The sequence below is a fragment of the Lepisma saccharinum genome, chromosome 24 (assembly GCF_977018435.1).
Source record: "Lepisma saccharinum chromosome 24, izLepSacc3.1, whole genome shotgun sequence".
Lineage (NCBI taxonomy): Eukaryota > Metazoa > Arthropoda > Insecta > Zygentoma > Lepismatidae > Lepisma > Lepisma saccharinum.
In genome coordinates this window covers 40,425,370-40,444,437 of record NC_139252.1, presented here as the reverse complement: position 1 = coordinate 40,444,437, position 19,068 = coordinate 40,425,370, and the positions used below count along the sequence as shown (strand labels likewise).

At 38.8% G+C, this 19,068-nt stretch overlaps 1 protein-coding gene across 2 annotated transcripts in view; it reads left to right on the top strand.

Moving 5' to 3' along the window:
* The window catches only part of LOC145978361 (carbonic anhydrase 2-like), a 48,299-nt gene that overhangs the window by 6,402 nt on the left and 22,829 nt on the right, over nucleotides 1-19,068 (top strand). For both annotated transcript variants that reach the window (XM_083110960.1, XM_083110961.1), the window contains exons 2-3: nucleotides 3,834-3,940; nucleotides 13,974-14,054. In XM_083110960.1, the coding sequence (XP_082967086.1) occupies nucleotides 3,853-3,940; nucleotides 13,974-14,054 (169 nt within the window). In that variant the 5' untranslated portion in view covers nucleotides 3,834-3,852. The remainder of the gene's footprint in view (nucleotides 1-3,833; nucleotides 3,941-13,973; nucleotides 14,055-19,068) is intronic.

The window sequence follows — 19,068 nt, the reverse complement described above, 5'->3', positions numbered from 1 at the left end:
AGTCCTTCTCCGTGGCTGTGCGGTCTAAGGCGCTGTTCTTTGGGCTCCGACTGCTGGACGGCATGGGTTTGAGTCCGCCTGGGTTCAGTCTCTGGGTTCTCGGTCTGTGTATAGGGCCGGTGGCAACCCACCATCGTTAGAAAATTGGGGAGCTACGAGTGAGTAGCGTAACCCGGTTTGGGAAATCTTCTATAACGGCTGGGGGTTCGACGTGCTGACCCCACGCCACCCCATTACCGGTTGAAGAACTCCACACCTCTAGATACAATTGTAGGAGGGAGACTGGCAGTCGGGAGATAGGCCAAGGCCCTTCAAGGGCTGTCGATCTACAGGTTATTTATAATTTATATATGTCATTAAAGCAAAAACTTTTCTTAATAACTTTTTCCTGCTTTACATTCTGTTCGACGCTCCGACCCATCGAAATACGGAATTTAATCCTGAATTGATAAAACCGGGCAGCACAGGTTCGCAATTGTCACTAATGGATTAACTTTGCAATTACAATAAAAAAAATATACGACATGTTTGAAATATGAACAAGATATACGCTTGGCATGTCTGAATAAGACGCAGTAATTTAAATTTATTTTAAGTAAATTCTTGAAATGTGATACCAAAGTTTCGAACGAGATCGTCTCAGACATCAAGTATCACCTCGTTTTGATTTTGCAGAAATTTTTTTCAGACTCGTTTCCTAATTTGAGACTTTTCTTGTCTCAGTACCATCTCTATTTTTCAAAAAAATCTCTTAATATATAGGCTTAAGTACAGTTTTTCGACTTTACCCTCTGACAAAGTAATGCAAATAATTGGTGAGGTACAGTAGTACATTGTACCCCCCCAAATTGGTCTGTCGTGTGGCGTCTTGAAAACAAGACGAGGCGGGAATTGTGGAACTATTTAATTTCAGAAAATTCCATTTGAAAAATTCAAAATGAAAGAAGGTCTGTCACTTACACTTCAAATCGACGCGATCACTTGTTTACAAAACATGTACCCCCGTTACACGAAGGGGCATTCGTCTGCAGTGTGATTTTCTGAAAGTAAACTTTAGCTCATTCCATCGTTCCACACACATTTTAAACAATTTTCATCTCCTTAAAAAATATTTCCAAAGACACAGGAAAATAAACTAACTAGTAGCAAGCACAATCTTGTAGAATAAGTTTACAATGGTTTGAATTCCTGTGATAAGGAAAATAGTGCCCCTTAGGCCTACACTTTTTGTATTGAGCGATTAGAAAATACTAGGTTCTTTTAACAGTAGCATCTTGCGTCTGTCAAATTATCTGAGGGGGTACAAGGGGTACAACTAGAATCTTCGATTTAGGGGGTACAGTACCCCCTTCAAAAATTTTGTGGTTCCTGCGCCACTGCCAGTACTACCTACTCCTTCTCCACTGAAACTTCACTCCCTACCCTTACCCAATCCAGGCTCTGTCCCGCAGTCCTTTTCCGGAACAATCGCCTACCCCCCCAAAAAAAACCATCTCACATTACTTAATTTACACAAATTATCTTCATGTCTCATGTAAACCAAGCCTGTACTGGTTACCAGAAAAAGTATTGTAGCAAACATATTGTAATCATATTAAAGGTTAATAAATAAAAAGTTGATAAAAAATAAACGGGGCAACCGTACAACGTTCGCGGAACAGACGTCCAACAATAAGCGCACCCCCCACCCCGAATGTGTGCGGGGGGATGGGCACAACTAGGGAGTTCCCCCCTTTATTTGAATTTTCTTTTTTTCACTCATAGGCTTACTTAGGCACGAAACTATTGTGAATATCTAAAGAACAGCGAAAGCATACCCGGTTCCATACCCAGTGGAGGTACGTACATAGTGGTTAGGATCCCATTGTGAACAGCAGCGTATCCGTACATACAGTGGACTTAAAAGAAAAACGCATCACTCACCCTCATCGTAGCTATTAGCCAAAATAACAAAAATGCAAGTCCGCGGCCGAAATTGTTGAGTGCTGCCATTGGCATATATGCTCCTCTGTGGGTGTCCTTTCTTCAATTTCATCTAATCATCGTTCATCCTAATAGTCACAATTAGCCTAAAAAAGCAGTAAAGCGACGTAAAATAAGAATAGAAATACGATTGTTATGACTAGCGCTCGGAAGTTGAGGAAAAATCTTTTCTTCTCCTAGTGTCCGAAGACGAGGCCCAACATAATATATGTTCATTTTGGGTCATTGTAGGCCAGAAAAAGGTGGGTTTTATTTGTCCTTTTTTTCTTTTTCGGCATTTTTTGGCTTATTGGTCCTTTTTTTTAGCCTTTTTTAGGTGTTAACGGCTTTTTTTCCAACTTCACCTTCTTTCGACTACGTTTTTACTGACCATTCTCAATTCGAATCATCATCAGATCATCACCTCTTAAACATCCTTTCTGTAGTAAAGAAATAAAATAAATAAATATATTTGAACCATCCCTGAAACGAGAGAAAAACATTTTTGGACGACTGAAGCAGGTACGGTACAAGGTCCTTTAACCGTAACTTGTCTGGAAGGTCGCGCTGTAACTGGCAACTTTTTCTTGTTTTGAAGCTTTCAGCGCGGTGTATACGACCATATACATTAAATATGTAATTAAAACTGAAGTTATTAATTAATTTGGATGACATTTATACGTCTTTCTTTCCATTTTAGTAGAGATATTGATACGTTTGTAAACATTTATTTGCTATTTATTTATTTTACCCTGATTTCAGCTAATTTTCTAAGGGGGAAAGATCCAAATAATCCAATTTTTTACCATTTTATAGTATAAAAAATAATTATGTTTTTTTTATCAAAGCTCACTCATAGGGGATAAAATTTACTTGTGAGTCTATATTAGTATATTTTAAGCATATATTTACAAGTATTACATTTTTTAAGAGAAATAGATGTATTGATAGTGATGTTGAGTTATTTTTCAATGCTGTATAGTGCTGCGTATATAATTATTTTTTAAATGCGTGTATATTCTGAGTTATGAGCACTGTATTAAGAAATAATTATATACGCAGCACTGCAGCACACATAACTCAGAATATATACACGCATTTAAGAAATAATTATATACGCAGCACTGCTGTACTCATAACTCAGACTATATACACACATTTAAGAAATAATTATATACGCAGCACTGCAGCACACATAACTCAGAATATATACACGCATTTAAGAAATAATTATATACGCAGCACTGCTGTACTCATAACTCAGACTATATACACACATTTAAGAAATAATTATATACGCAGCACTGCAGCACACATAACTCAGAATATATACACGCATTTAAGAAGTAATTATATACGCAGCACTGTACAGTACTCATAACTCAGAATATACACGCATTTAAAAAATAATTATATACGCAGCACTATACAGCATTGAAAAATAACTCAACATCACTATCAATATATCTATTTCTCTTAAAAAATGTAATAATTGTAAATATATGCTTAAAATATACTAATATAGACTCACAAGTAAATTTTATCCCCTATGAGTGAGCTTTGATAAAAAAAAACATAATTATTTTTTATACTATAAAATGGTAAAAAATTGGATTATTTGGATCTTTCCCCCTTAGAAAATTAGCTGAAATCAGGGTAAAATAAATAAATAGCAAATAAATGTTTACAAACGTATCAATATCTCTACTCATTTTTAGGTCCTTTTTTTTATATTTTTAGGTATTTTTATAGGTCTTCAACTTCCGAGCTCTAGTTATGACTCTGTCAAACCTCCCTCCCGAATGTTTTCCTCTGCACCTCCTGCCTAGAATATCTCAGCCAATAGTTATGAGCTTTATGTATTATTGCAGATGGTTCCCAAACAGTAAGATGATATTGTGCTCTGCCGAACTCGGAAGGAATGGGTTGATTATTCTTGTGATATTAAACCTTTTCAGAACAACTTCGCAACAAACAGGTAAGTCTGCTTGATTTAAGTAATTACTAAATTGTAGTTCTTAAAAAAGACTCGAGATGGCTTTATCATGCCTCTTCGTAACCAGAAATGTAGTTTGGCATTTGTAACCTTATCAAGTTCTTTCTCCCTTCCTCTACCTTCCGTTTCTCTCTCTCTCTCTCTCTCTCTCTCTCTCTCTCTCTCTCTCTCTCTCTCTCTCTCTCTCTCTCTCTCTCTCTCTCTCTCTCTTCGCTTCTCTATCTTTTCTCACACTGCGCAGCACGCCAGGAGTCCCGGGTTTGAATCCCGGACTGGACATGGGTGTTCTTTGCGAGTGCCCCTTCCATCAATATCATCGGGTCTCACTCATCCCCAGTTCACGATGAGCCAAAAATTAAAGAAAAGCGAAGTAAAAGAAACCAAATCAAAAAACCAATCAACCAAACCAATCAATCGGATATCCCATGAACATTGATTTATCCACACAAACCCAACACCCCTAAAATTTTCCACAAAGGCCCAATTTATGGCCATTCTGTCTCCAAATATACTCTTAGACCACCTGAAAACGAACTTACACCCCCCCAAACTAAAAATTCTGGATAAACCTGTGTTCCATGAATATCCATACGTCTGTCAATGGGGACATCCACAACCTGGATGGATATTTCATGAGTATTGTGTTGATCAATTATGTTATGTTTTTTGGTTGGACTTCAGTGCTACTCGGGTTACGTTATCTGGACGTTTTTTATTTGATTGAGGATAAGAAAAGGCTGGACTAGATGTACAGAGTGTCCCAAAAGTCCCTTAACAGCCGTCCTAGAGACGTGTAGTGCAGAGATTGACATGATTTGAGTATATAGTAATACTGTATGGGTAAGGGGAACATGATTGCTGTGGGTGACCATGGCGGCGACCATCTTGGTACCCGCCATACTGGATGGAGATCAATTTTTTTAAATGGGAAGGTATATGTGTGGCACATAATTTTAGGCTAGAATATGAAGTCAGTTTTCAGATATCTTTAATCTGTGAAAAGTTATTGCGCTACAAAATGTGCTCAATGTGCTCGCCATGCTCCCGTAAACACATCCGTAAGCGAGTCTCCCATGAACGGCGAACATTCAAAGGAGTTTCGGGAGTGATAGAGGCACAGGCCTCAGTGATTCGTTGACGAAGGTGACGCATATCACGTATTGGAACTGCATAAACCATGGCCTTAAGATGGCCCCACAAGTAAAAATCAAGGGGAGTAAGGTCTGGGGACCTGGCTGGCCACTCCCTTGGTCCTCGTCTGCCAATCCAACTACCAGGAAATTGGACATCAAGGTACTGCCGAACAATGTTCCCATAATGAGGTGGTGCACCATCCTGTTGAAAAAATTCTGGGAAAGACCCATCCGGCATACACACTGAAGGTAAGACAAGATCGCGTAGAAACTGCAGGTAGGTCTCTGCACTCAATGTCCCCTCAATGAAAAATGGACTTATGATTTGAGTGTTCCAAATTCCACACCACACCATAACTTTTGTTGGCCCAACCACGTTCCTCGGGTTTACCCAGTGCGGGTTGTCAGAGGACCAATACCGCAAGTTTTGACGGTTGACCTCACCATTGGTATAAAAAAATGCCTCATCGCTATACAAAATGTTTCGCCAGAAGTCAGGGTCACGTTCAAGTTTCACGACACACCACTCACAAAACTCCACCCTCCTATCAGGATCATCTTCACTGAGATGTTGTTGCATTTGCATCTTGTAGGGATGCCACTTGTGTTCTTGCATAATCCTGCTAATCGAACTCTTGCTAACACCACATTGGGCGGACAGTCGTCGAATACTTTTTTTGGGCGACTCCACGAATGATGCCAGAAGTGCCGTTGTTGTTTCTTCATCCGTGGCTGTTTTGGTCTTCCCGATCGACGTCTATCGTACACGGCACCCGTTTCTTTAAACCGCTTCATCACATTGGCCACACTAACATGTGACACTGGCGACCTAAGCGGATGTCTTTGATTGAAGTCATTGGCAATGTCCCGTGAACTCCTTTCAGCGGAAATGAGGATGATCTCAATTCGTTCCTCATTGGATAACATTATGTTCTTTGTCATTTACACCTGCAACAAATGAGATATGATATCAGTATTCACAATTTCCATACTTTATCATACGTCATCATTTATTCAACATTGCATCAATAACTTTTCACAAATTAAAGATATCTGAAAACTGACTTCATATTCTTGTTTCTGGTGCAATTCTAGCCTAAAATTATGTTCCACACATATACCTTCCCATTTAAAAAAATTGACCTCCATCCAATATGGCGGGTACCAAGATGGTCGCCGCCATGGTCACCCAGAGCAATCATGTTCCCCCTACCCATACAGTATTACTATATACTCAAATCATGTCAATCTCTGCACTACACTAGGGATGGCCAAACGGATCCGGATCCGGATCCAAAAGTTTCGAATCTGGATCCGGATCCGAGAGTTTCGTATCTCAATCCCATTATAATATTACCACACCTTAAAAGGTATGATCTTCGATTACAAAGAAATTTCTCATTAGTTAGTCCTACAATAATTATTTTCAAGTGTTGTTCCTAAAATACTTGCTACGCATCGGCTAACACACTCGTGCACAAAAATAGTCTTACTTGTTTAACATAAAATGTCAGAGGTGATTTTGTAAATGCCATTGAAACAAATATGTATTCATTCGAATGTATTGGAAATGGACAGTGATCAGAACGCTACATTTTAAAAGTAGCTTCGCTACAACTACAGCTACTCTTCCAAAATGTAGCTTCGCTACAGCTACAGCTACATTTACCAAAAAGTAGCTCGCTACGCTACTCCTGTTCGCTACTCGCTACTTCGCTACTTTTTGCGCTACTTCTGCATAAAAAAAATGAAAACAACGATATGGGTATTAAAAAAATCCCCTACTACTGGTAAATAGATTCTGTTATTTATTATCATGATTCCAGTCATTCGATAATTTTGATAGCAATGTTACTTCAGTTACTTATTTTTACTATAGTTTTTGAGAATACCATACCTATGCAAGTGGCATATCAATTCAAATTTGATATATGAATATTGCAATTAGGGTGTTACCCAAATTAATTATTACAACTATACACAACTAAAATTTGGTAGGATTACGTATTTATGTTCACATCAACATATTTTTCTTGCGAATAAATATTTCATTTTTTATAGACTGATATGAAGTCAGCATTTTGAATGAAAAGTACCTGGAGCCCTTTGACTACAAAAGGGCCCCAGGTTCGATACCCAGCAGAGGCACATAGTGGTTAGGAAGGATCCAGTCTCGATCAGATTATCTATGCATAAAATGGACTCAAAACAAAAACTAGGAAAGACGCCAAGTTGGGAGGATCAGATGCTCCTGCTCCTCCATTCCCCACACTGCTCATCATTCTTCCTCGTTCTCACAATTAGCCGAAAGTGGCAAAAAGCGACTATAGATAAGAGAATAATTAAATAAACCATTCATCCTCATTGTCATGATTGAAAGAAGTGGAAGAATAGATGAGGAGGTAAACAGAAGAGGACAAATGAATGGTGGTGGACTATATCAAAGTGTTCGAAGATTAATATGGAATAGGGATGTACCTATGAAATGCAAGAAGGTAATATGTAACACATACTATGTGCCAATAATTACGTATGGAGCAGAGACTTGGACAATGACATAGAGAGACAAAGAAAAGATGCAGCCAGTGGAGATTAAATTTTTAAGGAGTATTTTGAGGAAGACTAGAAGGGATAGAATAAGAAATGAGGAGATCCGACAGACAGTGGGTGTAGTGAAGCTTCAGGACAGAATAGATCAGGCACAGATGAGATGGTTCGGACACATGAAGAGGATGGATGCAGAAGGACTACCAGTAAGAGCTTACAATGCACAAGGAGTGGGAATAAGGCCAAGGGGGAGACCAAGATGTCGGTGGAAAGAGCAGATAGTGGAGAGTGTTAGGAGACTAGATTGGAACGCCTTGAAAAGAGAGGAGTTGTGAAAGACCAGGAAATAATGGAAAGGCTCGACTTCTATGCCGACCCAGCCAGAGGCAGGAAACAGCGAGGGATGATGATGATGATGTCATTAGCAAAAGTTACAGAAAAGTGACGCAAAGTAGGAGAAATACATAAATTTGAAAACTATGTATATTAACTAAAGAAAATTGCAGGAAAGTTAATAACTCGTACATACTTTTTGCAATATGATAAAATTATTGAGGAAACTGTAATGTAAACCTGAGTGTTATAAACGTATTGTAATTTTAAATTTTGTGAACAAATACTATCGCGAAAATAATTGTAATTCCAGAAACTCTATCATTCTTGTAACAATAATTTCTTGCTGGTGAGATCCTATATACTGACGATGATCAATGCTGTTAACGTACTGAGCCATTTATTGGTGGCACTATTCCCTTGTCAGTGCAGTGGAAATTCCATCGCTCGTTTCTTCACTGCAAAACACAGCAATTAATGACATTTTGGTGTCTCTTACACCATGAATATCCACAGGATTTGTTCCGGGGGTGACACAAACCAGGCACTTTTTTCCAGTGGTGCAGCAAACGAGGCATGTTTTCCCCCAAAATAGCGATGCAGCTAGAAAAACGTAGCTGTTAGCAGGAATATATTCATATATGTCAGTTAGTTATCTGGATATCTGAATTCTTCAGATACTAATTAAATAAATTACGCAGATATCTATAATCTACAATCTAGATAATCTGTATCTCCATGTAATAGACTGTCTTTATGAACCTCCTGCAAAATTAAGGGTTATTGTCGATATTTTCTGACGCTGTTGCCACATTCAAAATTCACCTCAAAATGCCGAGAAAAAATGTAGCTGTAGCGAAATTTCGCTACAATTACAGGAATTTTGTAGCTTCGCTACCGCTACAACTACAATTTTCAAAATGTAGTGTCGCTACAGCTACAGCTACAAATTTTGTAGCTAGCTACAGTAGCGACGCTACAAGTAGCTCGCTACTTCTGACCACTGGAAATGGAAACACACAAATGTGAGACATTCCATTCCAATATGAAACCTTTAACACATAGACAAGATAGAAATGTTATACAAAAATTATACAATTTTTCTACAGTTACAGTTTTACAAATTAAAATAAAACATTATAATATATGCAGTGTTATATAATTACAAAGTGTAAGACTAACAAGGGAGGTTATCTAAGTGTTCCCCTCCGATTTCCATGAAACTTCGCAGGTGTATAGTGGGGCCCAATGGAAGAAATAACTGTTTTTTTGTTTCAGCTAAAAAACCCTTTTAGGGGGCAAAACCCCCTCAAATGTCAAGATGAGGACAAAGTGAGGATCTGACCCCTGTGTCCCCCTCCGATTTCCATGAAACTTGGCAGGTGTATAGTGGGGCCCAAAGGAAGAAATACGTGGTTTTTTTTTTGTTTCAGCTAAAAAAACGGTTTTACGCGGCAAAACCCACTCAAATGTCAAGATGAGGACAAATTGAACTGGGGATCTGACCCCTGTGTTCCCCTCCGATTCCCATAAAACTTGGCAGGTGTGTGTATAAATGGGCCCAAAGGAAGAAATACGTTTTTTTTTTTTTTTGCTTCGGCTAGAAAACTGTTTTAGGGGGCAAAACCCCTCTTAAATGTCAAGATGAGGACAAATTTAAGTGGGCATTTCACCCCTGTGTTTCCCTCCGATTCCCATAAAACTTGGCAGGTGTGTGTATAAACGGGCCCAAAGGAAGAAATACGTGTTTTTTTGCTTCGGCTAGAAAACTGTTTTAGGGGGCAAAACCCCTCTCAAATATCAAGATGAGGACAAATTTAAGTGGGCATTTCACCCCTGTGTTTCCCTCCGATTCCCATAAAACTTGGCAGGTGTGTGTATAAACGGGCCCAAAGGAAGAAATACGTGTTTTTTTGCTTCGGCTAGAAAACTGTTTTAGGGGGCAAAACCCCTCTCAAATGTCAAGATGAGGACAAATTTAAGTGGGCATTTCACCCCTGTGTTTCCCTCCGATTCCCATAAAACTTGGCAGGTGTGTGTATAAACGGGCCCAAAGGAAGAAATACGTGTTTTTTTGCTTCGGCTAGAAAACTGTTTTAGGGGGCAAAACCCCTCTCAAATATCAAGATGAGGACAAATTTAAGTGGGCATTTCACCCCTGTGTTTCCCTCCGATTCCCATAAAACTTGGCAGGTGTGTGTATAAACGGGCCCAAAGGAAGAAATACGTGTTTTTTTGCTTCGGCTAGAAAACTGTTTTAGGGGGCAAAACCCCTCTCAAATGTCAAGATGAGGACAAATTTAAGTGGGCATTTCACCCCTGTGTCCCCCTCCGATTTCCCCGAAACTTGGCAGGTGTATAGTGGGCCCAAAGGAAGAAATACGTGTTTTTTTTTGTTTCAGCTAAAAAAAACCGGTTTTACGCGGCAAAACCCACTCAAATGTCAAGATGAGGACAAATTGAACTGGGGATCTGACCCCTGTGTTCCCCTCCGATTCCCATAAAACTTGGCAGGTGTGTGTATAAACGGGCCCAAAGGAAGAAATACGTTTTTTTTGCTTCGGCTAGAAAATTGTTTTAGGGAGCAAAACCCCTCTCAAATGTCAAGATGAGGACACATTTAATTGGGCATTTCACCCCTGTGTTCCCCTCCGATTTTCATGAAACTTCGCAGGTATATAGAGGGCCCCAAAGGAAGAAATACTTGTTTTTTTTTTGTTTCGGCTAAAAAAATGTTTTAGGGGGCAAAACCCGCCTCAAATGTCAATATGAGGACAAATTGAAGTGGGGATCATCTGACCCCTGTGTTCCCCTCTGATTTCCATGAAATTTGGCAGGTGTATAGAGAGGGCCTATGCCCCCTGTTTATTCCTATGCCATGTTTACGTGGTTTCGGGGTCGGATCCCCACTTCAATTTCTCCTCATCTTGACATTTGAGGGGGGTTTTGCCCCCTAAAACACAAAAACAGGTACTTCTTCCTTTGGGCCCCTCCATACACCTGCCAAGTTTCATGGAAATCGGATGGGGAGACTTACAGCTCCCTTGTAAGTGTATTAATTAATTACAAATCGCGCACGCGCGCACACACTATATGTATGTGTGTATGTATGTATATTATATATATATATATATATATATATATATATATATATATATATATATATATGTGTGTGTGTGTGTGTGTGTGTGTGTGTGTGTGTGTGTGTGTGTGTGTGTGTGTGTGTGTATTAGCAATTAACAATGTGTTATAAACACATTCTTACTTTCCAAAGAAGCGCATGTGGGATGGCAAAACGGATCCGGATCTGAAAATTCCGGATCCGAAAGTTTTGGATCCGGATCCGAAAGTTCTGGATCCGGATCCGAAAGTTCCGGATCCGGATTCAAAAGTTCCGGATCTGAAAATTCCGGATCCGAAAGTACCGGATCTGAAAATTCCGGATCCGAAAAATTTTAGGATCCGGATTTCGGATCCGCGAGGATCCGGATCTGGCCATCCCTACACTACACGTCTCTAGGACGGCTGTTAAGGGACACCCTGTATATTGGACCTAATCTGAATATTATCCTGATATTTTTCACTCATATTTCGGATACGAAAATAACTTTCCTGGACTATCTTGATTTCACGCGGCAGTGCGGCGTTCGTATCGTCCTAGGAGCGGTCGGTCGCCTAACCACAAAGGATAGACGCTGTGATGTGAGCCAGTGGCGTATTCAGAAGTTGCAGTTAGGAGGGGCGAATTATTGGCTTTGTCCGAAAGGTACAAAGTACGGACTCGAAGTATGGTCTTAGCGGAAGTGACGTCACCTAGTGCAGTTCGAAAGCGCCAAGAACAGAAGTAGCCTACGCAAGTGCACAGCTTGCAGTACAGACGAGAGCTAACTAGGTCACGTGATTTCCACACTCGTTGTTCATTTGTTTAAAATCAATCACGGAGGTAGAAAGCCAGCAACACAGGTTAAATATACGTTATGGGCCAGCAAGTTGTTGGTTAAAGTTTTATAATGTGTAGCAATGTATGTGTACGAACATTTGAAAATGCTATGTGATTTCTATGGTGAAAAACAAGTGTTTAAAACGTGGGAAAAACAACGAGTATTAAGTTTTATCTACTGATCGTATTTGACGCTGCAGTCGAAGTGCAATTCGAAAGACTTTCACTTCCAGTCCACGACTTGAAGACCGCACTCCAAGACCATACTCAGAGGATGCTCGCTTCAAGTACGGTCTTGCACCTTTGGGACACGGCCTAAGTTTTATCTACTGATCGTATTTGGCGCTGCAATCGAAGTGCAATTCGAAAGACTTTCACTTCCAGTCCACGACTTGAAGACCGCACTCCAAGACCATATACGGAGACACACTTTCAGACACGGCCTCAGTCATATATCTCACCTCGCCGAGAATCAATTCTAGCCTACACTTGTACTGTTATATGTAAACGATATGTAGCACTGTGAACAGGAACCAAGCTGACTTTCATGTTCTAGAGATTACAGTACAGATGTCTATAGTACGTCCATACCTGGGTTAGAAGGTTACTATTGCATGTCGTTTCATACTTTCCCCCACTACCACGGTACCATCAGGTATGAAGAGTCTATCGAATAAAGTATATCGAACCAAGAAAACAAAAAATAAACTATTGTCACAAGGGGCCTCTGGTTTGATCACCTTTTGAGGCATATTGCACAGTGGTGTGGATCCAAATTTGAACTGTAGGTCCAGTTTCGATTAGCCTAAGATGAGTGTAAAGTGGACTTGTATCAAACTTTAAAAACATATTCTGGAACCTGTAAAACTTGATGATAAAAGACAGAATATTGGAGTCCAAAAATATTAGGCATAAGTATATTCAAAAACTGGCAGTTGGGAGGGGACGATCGCCCCTATCGCCCTCCCTGTGGATCCGCCCATGACGTGAGCCCCAATAACATACAACAACAAACTTCTCACTAACAACACATGGGCCTCCCCAAGGCGCAGTGGTAGCGTCATTGCCTTGTAATCAAGGGGTCCCGGGTTCGATACCCGGTGGAGGCACAAGTGGTTCGGATCCCACTTTAAACTGTAGGTCCAGTCCCGATTAGCCTTACTGCGCATAAAGTGGACTTAAAACACCAAATCAAACCAAATTACTGACAACACATCATGATAAAAAAGAAACAAATTCTGCATACAAAACAGGTATGTGTAATCATTAGAATAAGCAGAAATCGCTTAACATAATTTCAGGTGTAGTTCGATTGTAACCTACAAAATGCTTTCTGCACACATAACGATGTAAATCTTTCCTTCCACACGCATTTAACCACTTTACACTGTAGCTGTATGGCTTCGGAAAAGGTAAAAAGTATACATTCCTTACATGATCACGATAATCATAGCGTGAATCTCTTCGGCAAAGATCATACGCACAATGATTGCCAATGATTTCAATGCAGAAGGTGATTTGTTTGCCGGAAATATGGCGGTGGACTCACGTGATTTCGCCCACTGAATGGTGGGGAAGTTGTTCGTACTTTGGCGGAAGTTGGTATAATGTTAGGGATGTAGATGATGATGATAATTCATGAATATCAAGTAGTAATGTAATTTACCATGTTGACAGTGAATAATATATTCCCAAGAAGAGCACTATTAAATTCCAAATAAGAACTTTTTTGTTTTCAGAAACAAATGTGATAAAAATGTAAAGTTCATAATTGCTATTGGTCAAGTTTTCTACTTGAAAATTTTTACTATTGGTACTATGTTGTCATTTTATTTGTGTCACATGTATGACACTTCAAATGGGCATTTGCCTGTAGTGTCACGTGTTTCAAATAAATAAATAAATAAATATGGAATTAAGGCCTACATAAACAGAACACCAGACAAGAAGATATTTTACATTTCAACTCTATTCTCCAATTTTCAGTTCCAAATTTTATTACTGTGCTCATTTTCCTTTCTTTGTTAAAATGAATACAATTCTACACCATACCATATTGCAGATGACCCACGCCCAAAAATCGAAGATGAAGAACATTATGTCCTACCACACCCCAAGGAATTTACATATGCAGGTGAAAATGGTAAGTTATCACCATTTACATTTTTTTAAAAAAATTGCTTATCGCAACTATAAATGAAATTTTTTTGATCCAAGTTTGCGATGTGCTTAGATGCTTACATTGATTGTAAGTTCCTAATAATCTATGGATGTAATACTAATACATACCAGTGTTTGGAAAATGCAGCTGCAAGTAACAGTTACTATTTTGAGGAACTGTAACGAGCCACTCTTAAAAGTAAGTAGCTGTGACGAAGTTACTTTCTTGCAATATGTGTAACATTATATCAACTTATACTTATACTTTTACAGTTCTCTTAAGACACTTAATTTGTTAACTTCAAAATTTGTAAGGTGAGGAAAGACTGAATTTAGTAACTCTGTTTCCAACTATTCACCTTTCATAGAATTGCTCAAGGCAAGGAAGATGGACTTCATTGCATGCTAAATTTAGAACATCCACGCTTTATTGCAATTCATGATTTCTAATTGCACTTGAAGACTTCAGTGTTTTATTACATACAATAATATTAATATATGAAGACTTATACCAGACACATAAATAAAACATTATAAGTCTTTTGTATATTTATTCTATTACAATTAATGATCATGGATTGTGGGTAATTTGTTTGCAAGACAATTTCCAGTAGTAAGTGCCAGTAACTGCAACTAAGTTTAAATGAGTTACTGTGACTCACTTACGTTTTGATCCAAGTAACTGTAATTCACTTGTAACTTTTCAAATTCTGACTAAACAAGCGCTGATCACATCATGTCCATTATGACCAAGATCGGAAATATCTCTCTCTCCTATACCAGTAGTTCTCAACGTTTTGCGAGATTGTTGCATGTCAAATTATTGTTTCAGAAGTAATTTTACCTGTAAATGCTTTCCTTATTATTATTTTTTTACCTCAAATAAATTATAGCAAAATCATAAAGGCCAAACGCTTGTTGACAAACAAATATATTTAAATTACATGTTGGTCACTAGATATAATAAAATCTTGTGGTTCCATCAAGCCAACATCATTAAATTAATTTAGTAAGTACTGATTTTCATTGGTATGTAGAATTCTGAATAACGAAAAATCGATTAATCAGAATATTTTCATTACAAAATATTTTTCAATGAAAACTGTTATGGTAACTAAAATGACAAATTTCAGGATTACTCCTAAGGGCCCAGCAGCTGAGAAGTGCTGTGCTATATCCAGTGATCAGAATGCTACATTTTAAAAGTAGCTTCGCTACAACTACAGCTACTCTTCCAAAATGTAGCTTCGCTACAGCTACAGCTACATTTACCAAAAAGTAGCTCGCTACGCTACTCCTGTTCGCTACTCGCTACTTCGCTACTTTTTGCGCTACTTCTGGATAAAAAAAATGAAAACAACGATATAGGTATTAAAAAAATCCCCTACTACTGGTAAATAGATTCTGTTATTTATTATCATGATTCCAGTCATTCGATAATTTTGATAGCAATGTTACTTCAGTTACTTATTTTTACTATAGTTTTTGAGAATACCATACCTATGCAAGTGGTATATCAATTCAAATTTGATATATGAATATTGCAATTAGGGTGTTACCCAAATTAATTATTACAACTATACACAACTAAAATTTGGTAGGATTACGTATTTATGTTCACATCAACATATTTTTCTTGAGAATAAATATTTCATTTTTTATAGACTGATATGAAGTCAGCATTTTGAATGAAAAGTACCTGGAGCCCTTTGACTACAAAAGGGCCCCAGGTTCGATACCCAGCAGAGGCACATAGTGGTTAGGAAGGATCCAGTCTCGATCAGATTATCTATGCATAAAATGGACTCAAAACAAAAACTAGGAAAGACGCCAAGTTGGGAGGATCAGATGCTCCCGCTCCTCCATTCCCCACACTGCTCATCATTCTTCCTCGTTCTCACAATTAGCCGAAAGTGGCAAAAAGCGACTATAGATAAGAGAATAATTAAATAAACCATTCATCCTCATTGTCATGATTGAAAGAAGTGGAAGAATAGATGAGGAGGTAAACAGAAGAGGACAAATGAATGGTGGTGGACTATATCAAAGTGTTCGAAGATTAATATGGAATAGGGATGTACCTATGAAATGCAAGAAGGTAATATGTAACACATACTATGTGCCAATAATTACGTATGGAGCAGAGACTTGGACAATGACATAGAGAGACAAAGAAAAGATGCAGCCAGTGGAGATTAAATTTTTAAGGAGTATTTTGAGGAAGACTAGAAGGGATAGAATAAGAAATGAGGAGATCCGACAGACAGTGGGTGTAGTGAAGCTTCAGGACAGAATAGATCAGGCACAGATGAGATGGTTCGGACACATGAAGAGGATGGATGCAGAAAGAAGACTACCAGTAAGAGCTTACAATGCACAAGGAGTTGGAATAAGGCCAAGGGGGAGACCAAGATGTCGGTGGAAAGAGCAGATAGTGGAGAGTGTTAGGAGACTAGATTGGAACATCTTGAAAAGAGAGGAGTTGTGAAAGACCAGGAAATAATGGAAAGGCTCGACTTCTATGCCGACCCAGCCAGAGGCAGGAAACAGCAAGGGATGATGATGATGATGTCATTAGCAAAAGTTACAGAAAAGTGACGCAAAGTAGGAGAAATACGTAAATTTGAAAACTATGTATATTAACTAAAGAAAATTGCAGGAAAGTTAATAACTCGTACATACTTTTTGCAATATGATAAAATTATTGAGGAAACTGTAATGTAAACCTGAGTGTTATAAACGTATTGTAATTTTAAATTTTGTGAACAAATACTGTCGCGAAAATAATTGTAATTCCAGAAACTCTATCATTCTTGTAACAATAATTTCTTGCTGGTGAGATCCTATATACTGACGATGATCAATTCTGTTAACGTACTGAGCCGTTTATTGGTGGCACTATTCCCTTGTCAGTGCAGTGGAAATTCCATCGCTCGTTTCTTCACTGCAAAACACAGCAATTAATGACATTTTGGTGTCTCTTACACCATGAATATCCACAGGATTTGTTCCGGGGGTGACACAAACCAGGCACTTTTTTCCAGTGGTGCAGCAAACGAGGCATGTTTTCCCCCAAAATAGCGATGCAGCTAGAAAAACGTAGCTGTTAGCAGGAATATATTCATATATGTCAGTTAGTTATCTGGATATCTGAATTCTTCAGATACTAATTACATAAATTACGCAGATATCTATAATCTACAATCTAGATAATCTGTATCTCCATGTAATAGACTGTCTTTATGAACCTCCTGCAAAATTAAGGGTTATTGTCGATTTTTTCTGACGCTGTTGCCACATTCAAAATTCACCTCAAAATGCCGAGAAAAAATGTAGCTGTAGCGAAATTTCGCTACAACTACAGGAATTTTGTAGCTTCGCTACCGCTACAACTACAATTTTCAAAATGTAGCGTCGCTACAGCTACATCTACAAATTTTGTAGCTAGCTACAGTAGCGACGCTACAAGTAGCTCGCTACTTCTGACCACTGGCTATATCAATTAGTGTAATACATGGGAAACAGATACTTTGTAAGAAATAAGAAAATATGCTTGCATTAAAAGTTCATTTTCAGCTCCACTTTATGCACAGTTTGGTTAACAATGATGGGGAATAAAACCCGATTCAAACTAACAAAAGTTATACCGAAAAATAGAAGAAGAAGAAAGGTACTTCAGTACCAAGGAGATCACATCAAACCAAGTGATCCAAGGAATAGTTTATGAATTTACTGCTTAATGGCTGTTAGAAATGTCTTCTGAATACACATATGCACTGTTTCAAAATTCTAAAGTTTATTTTGAAGCATCTTTTATAAGTTACCCCACCTAGTGGTTGCATGACCTCGTGGTTGGTGATGGGGGTTGTGTACTCTGATGATCCCCTAGGCCAGGGGTTCCCGAACGTTTCCATTTGACCTTGGTCAAACCTTTCCATGGTCATGGCAATATTTATATAAATGTCTGCATATGTCCATAAAAATAAGCGGGCATTACAGGCTGCAAATGTCGGCATCTCCGTCAGCGCCGCCTGCCACGCTTCTCCCGATCTCTCGACTGAAGATCGAAATGGACGCACGGTGTATATATATAAACAACAACAACATTGGTCCAGCTGGCACCGTCTGGTAGTACCTTGTAAGGGCCCCTTGCCAGGGTTATGGTGAAGACCTCAACGGCAACTATGGCAGAGAAAGATATCTTCGAAACATCATAGCTGGCAGAAGAGACACTCATGCTCATTGAGTATAAATATGAGAGAGGGAGGAGATGAGGGATCCTCAAAGACTAGGGACTAAAAGCCCGACTGAAAATTAGCCTGCTTGGAGACTTAGATGGCAGCCCATAACCAAGATCGGTTACTGTGAGTCAATAACCTGCATACTTTAAATCTCACTATTAAAGAAACATCAACAAGAGGAAGCTGAACTGATTCTAAGATGATGACATTTGGCTTGAAAAAGATAATGAAAATTGGAATATGGAATGTAAGAACCCTGCAGGAGAGTAGAAGACTACAGCAGGCAGTGGGCTGCATGAAGAGCTATGGTCTGAGCATCCTAGGTATAAGTGAAGTGAGATGGTCAGAGTTTGGACCCATGGCTTAGGAGAGCGAAATGAGAACGGACAACTCTTTGTGGACTTCTGTGCTAGCCATGACTTAGTTATGGGTGGTAATGCTGTATATTTTCTCACAAGATATGCCATAAGGTAACATGGGTTTTACCAGACCACAGAATGTAAAACCAGATAGATCACGTGGCAATTGGATGGAGGTGGCGACGTTTGCTACAGGATGTAAGAAACCAGAGGTGCAGACATTGGGAGTGATTATCATTTGGTAGTGCCTAACTTTAAAATGAAAATTCAAGCACAGAAGAAGAGAACAGATCAGACAAGAAAACTGTATGATGTTAGTAAGTTGAAGGATAAGAATATTCAGACCTTCAGGATTGAACTGAGAAATCGATTCCAAGTATTAACCGATTAAAGTGAG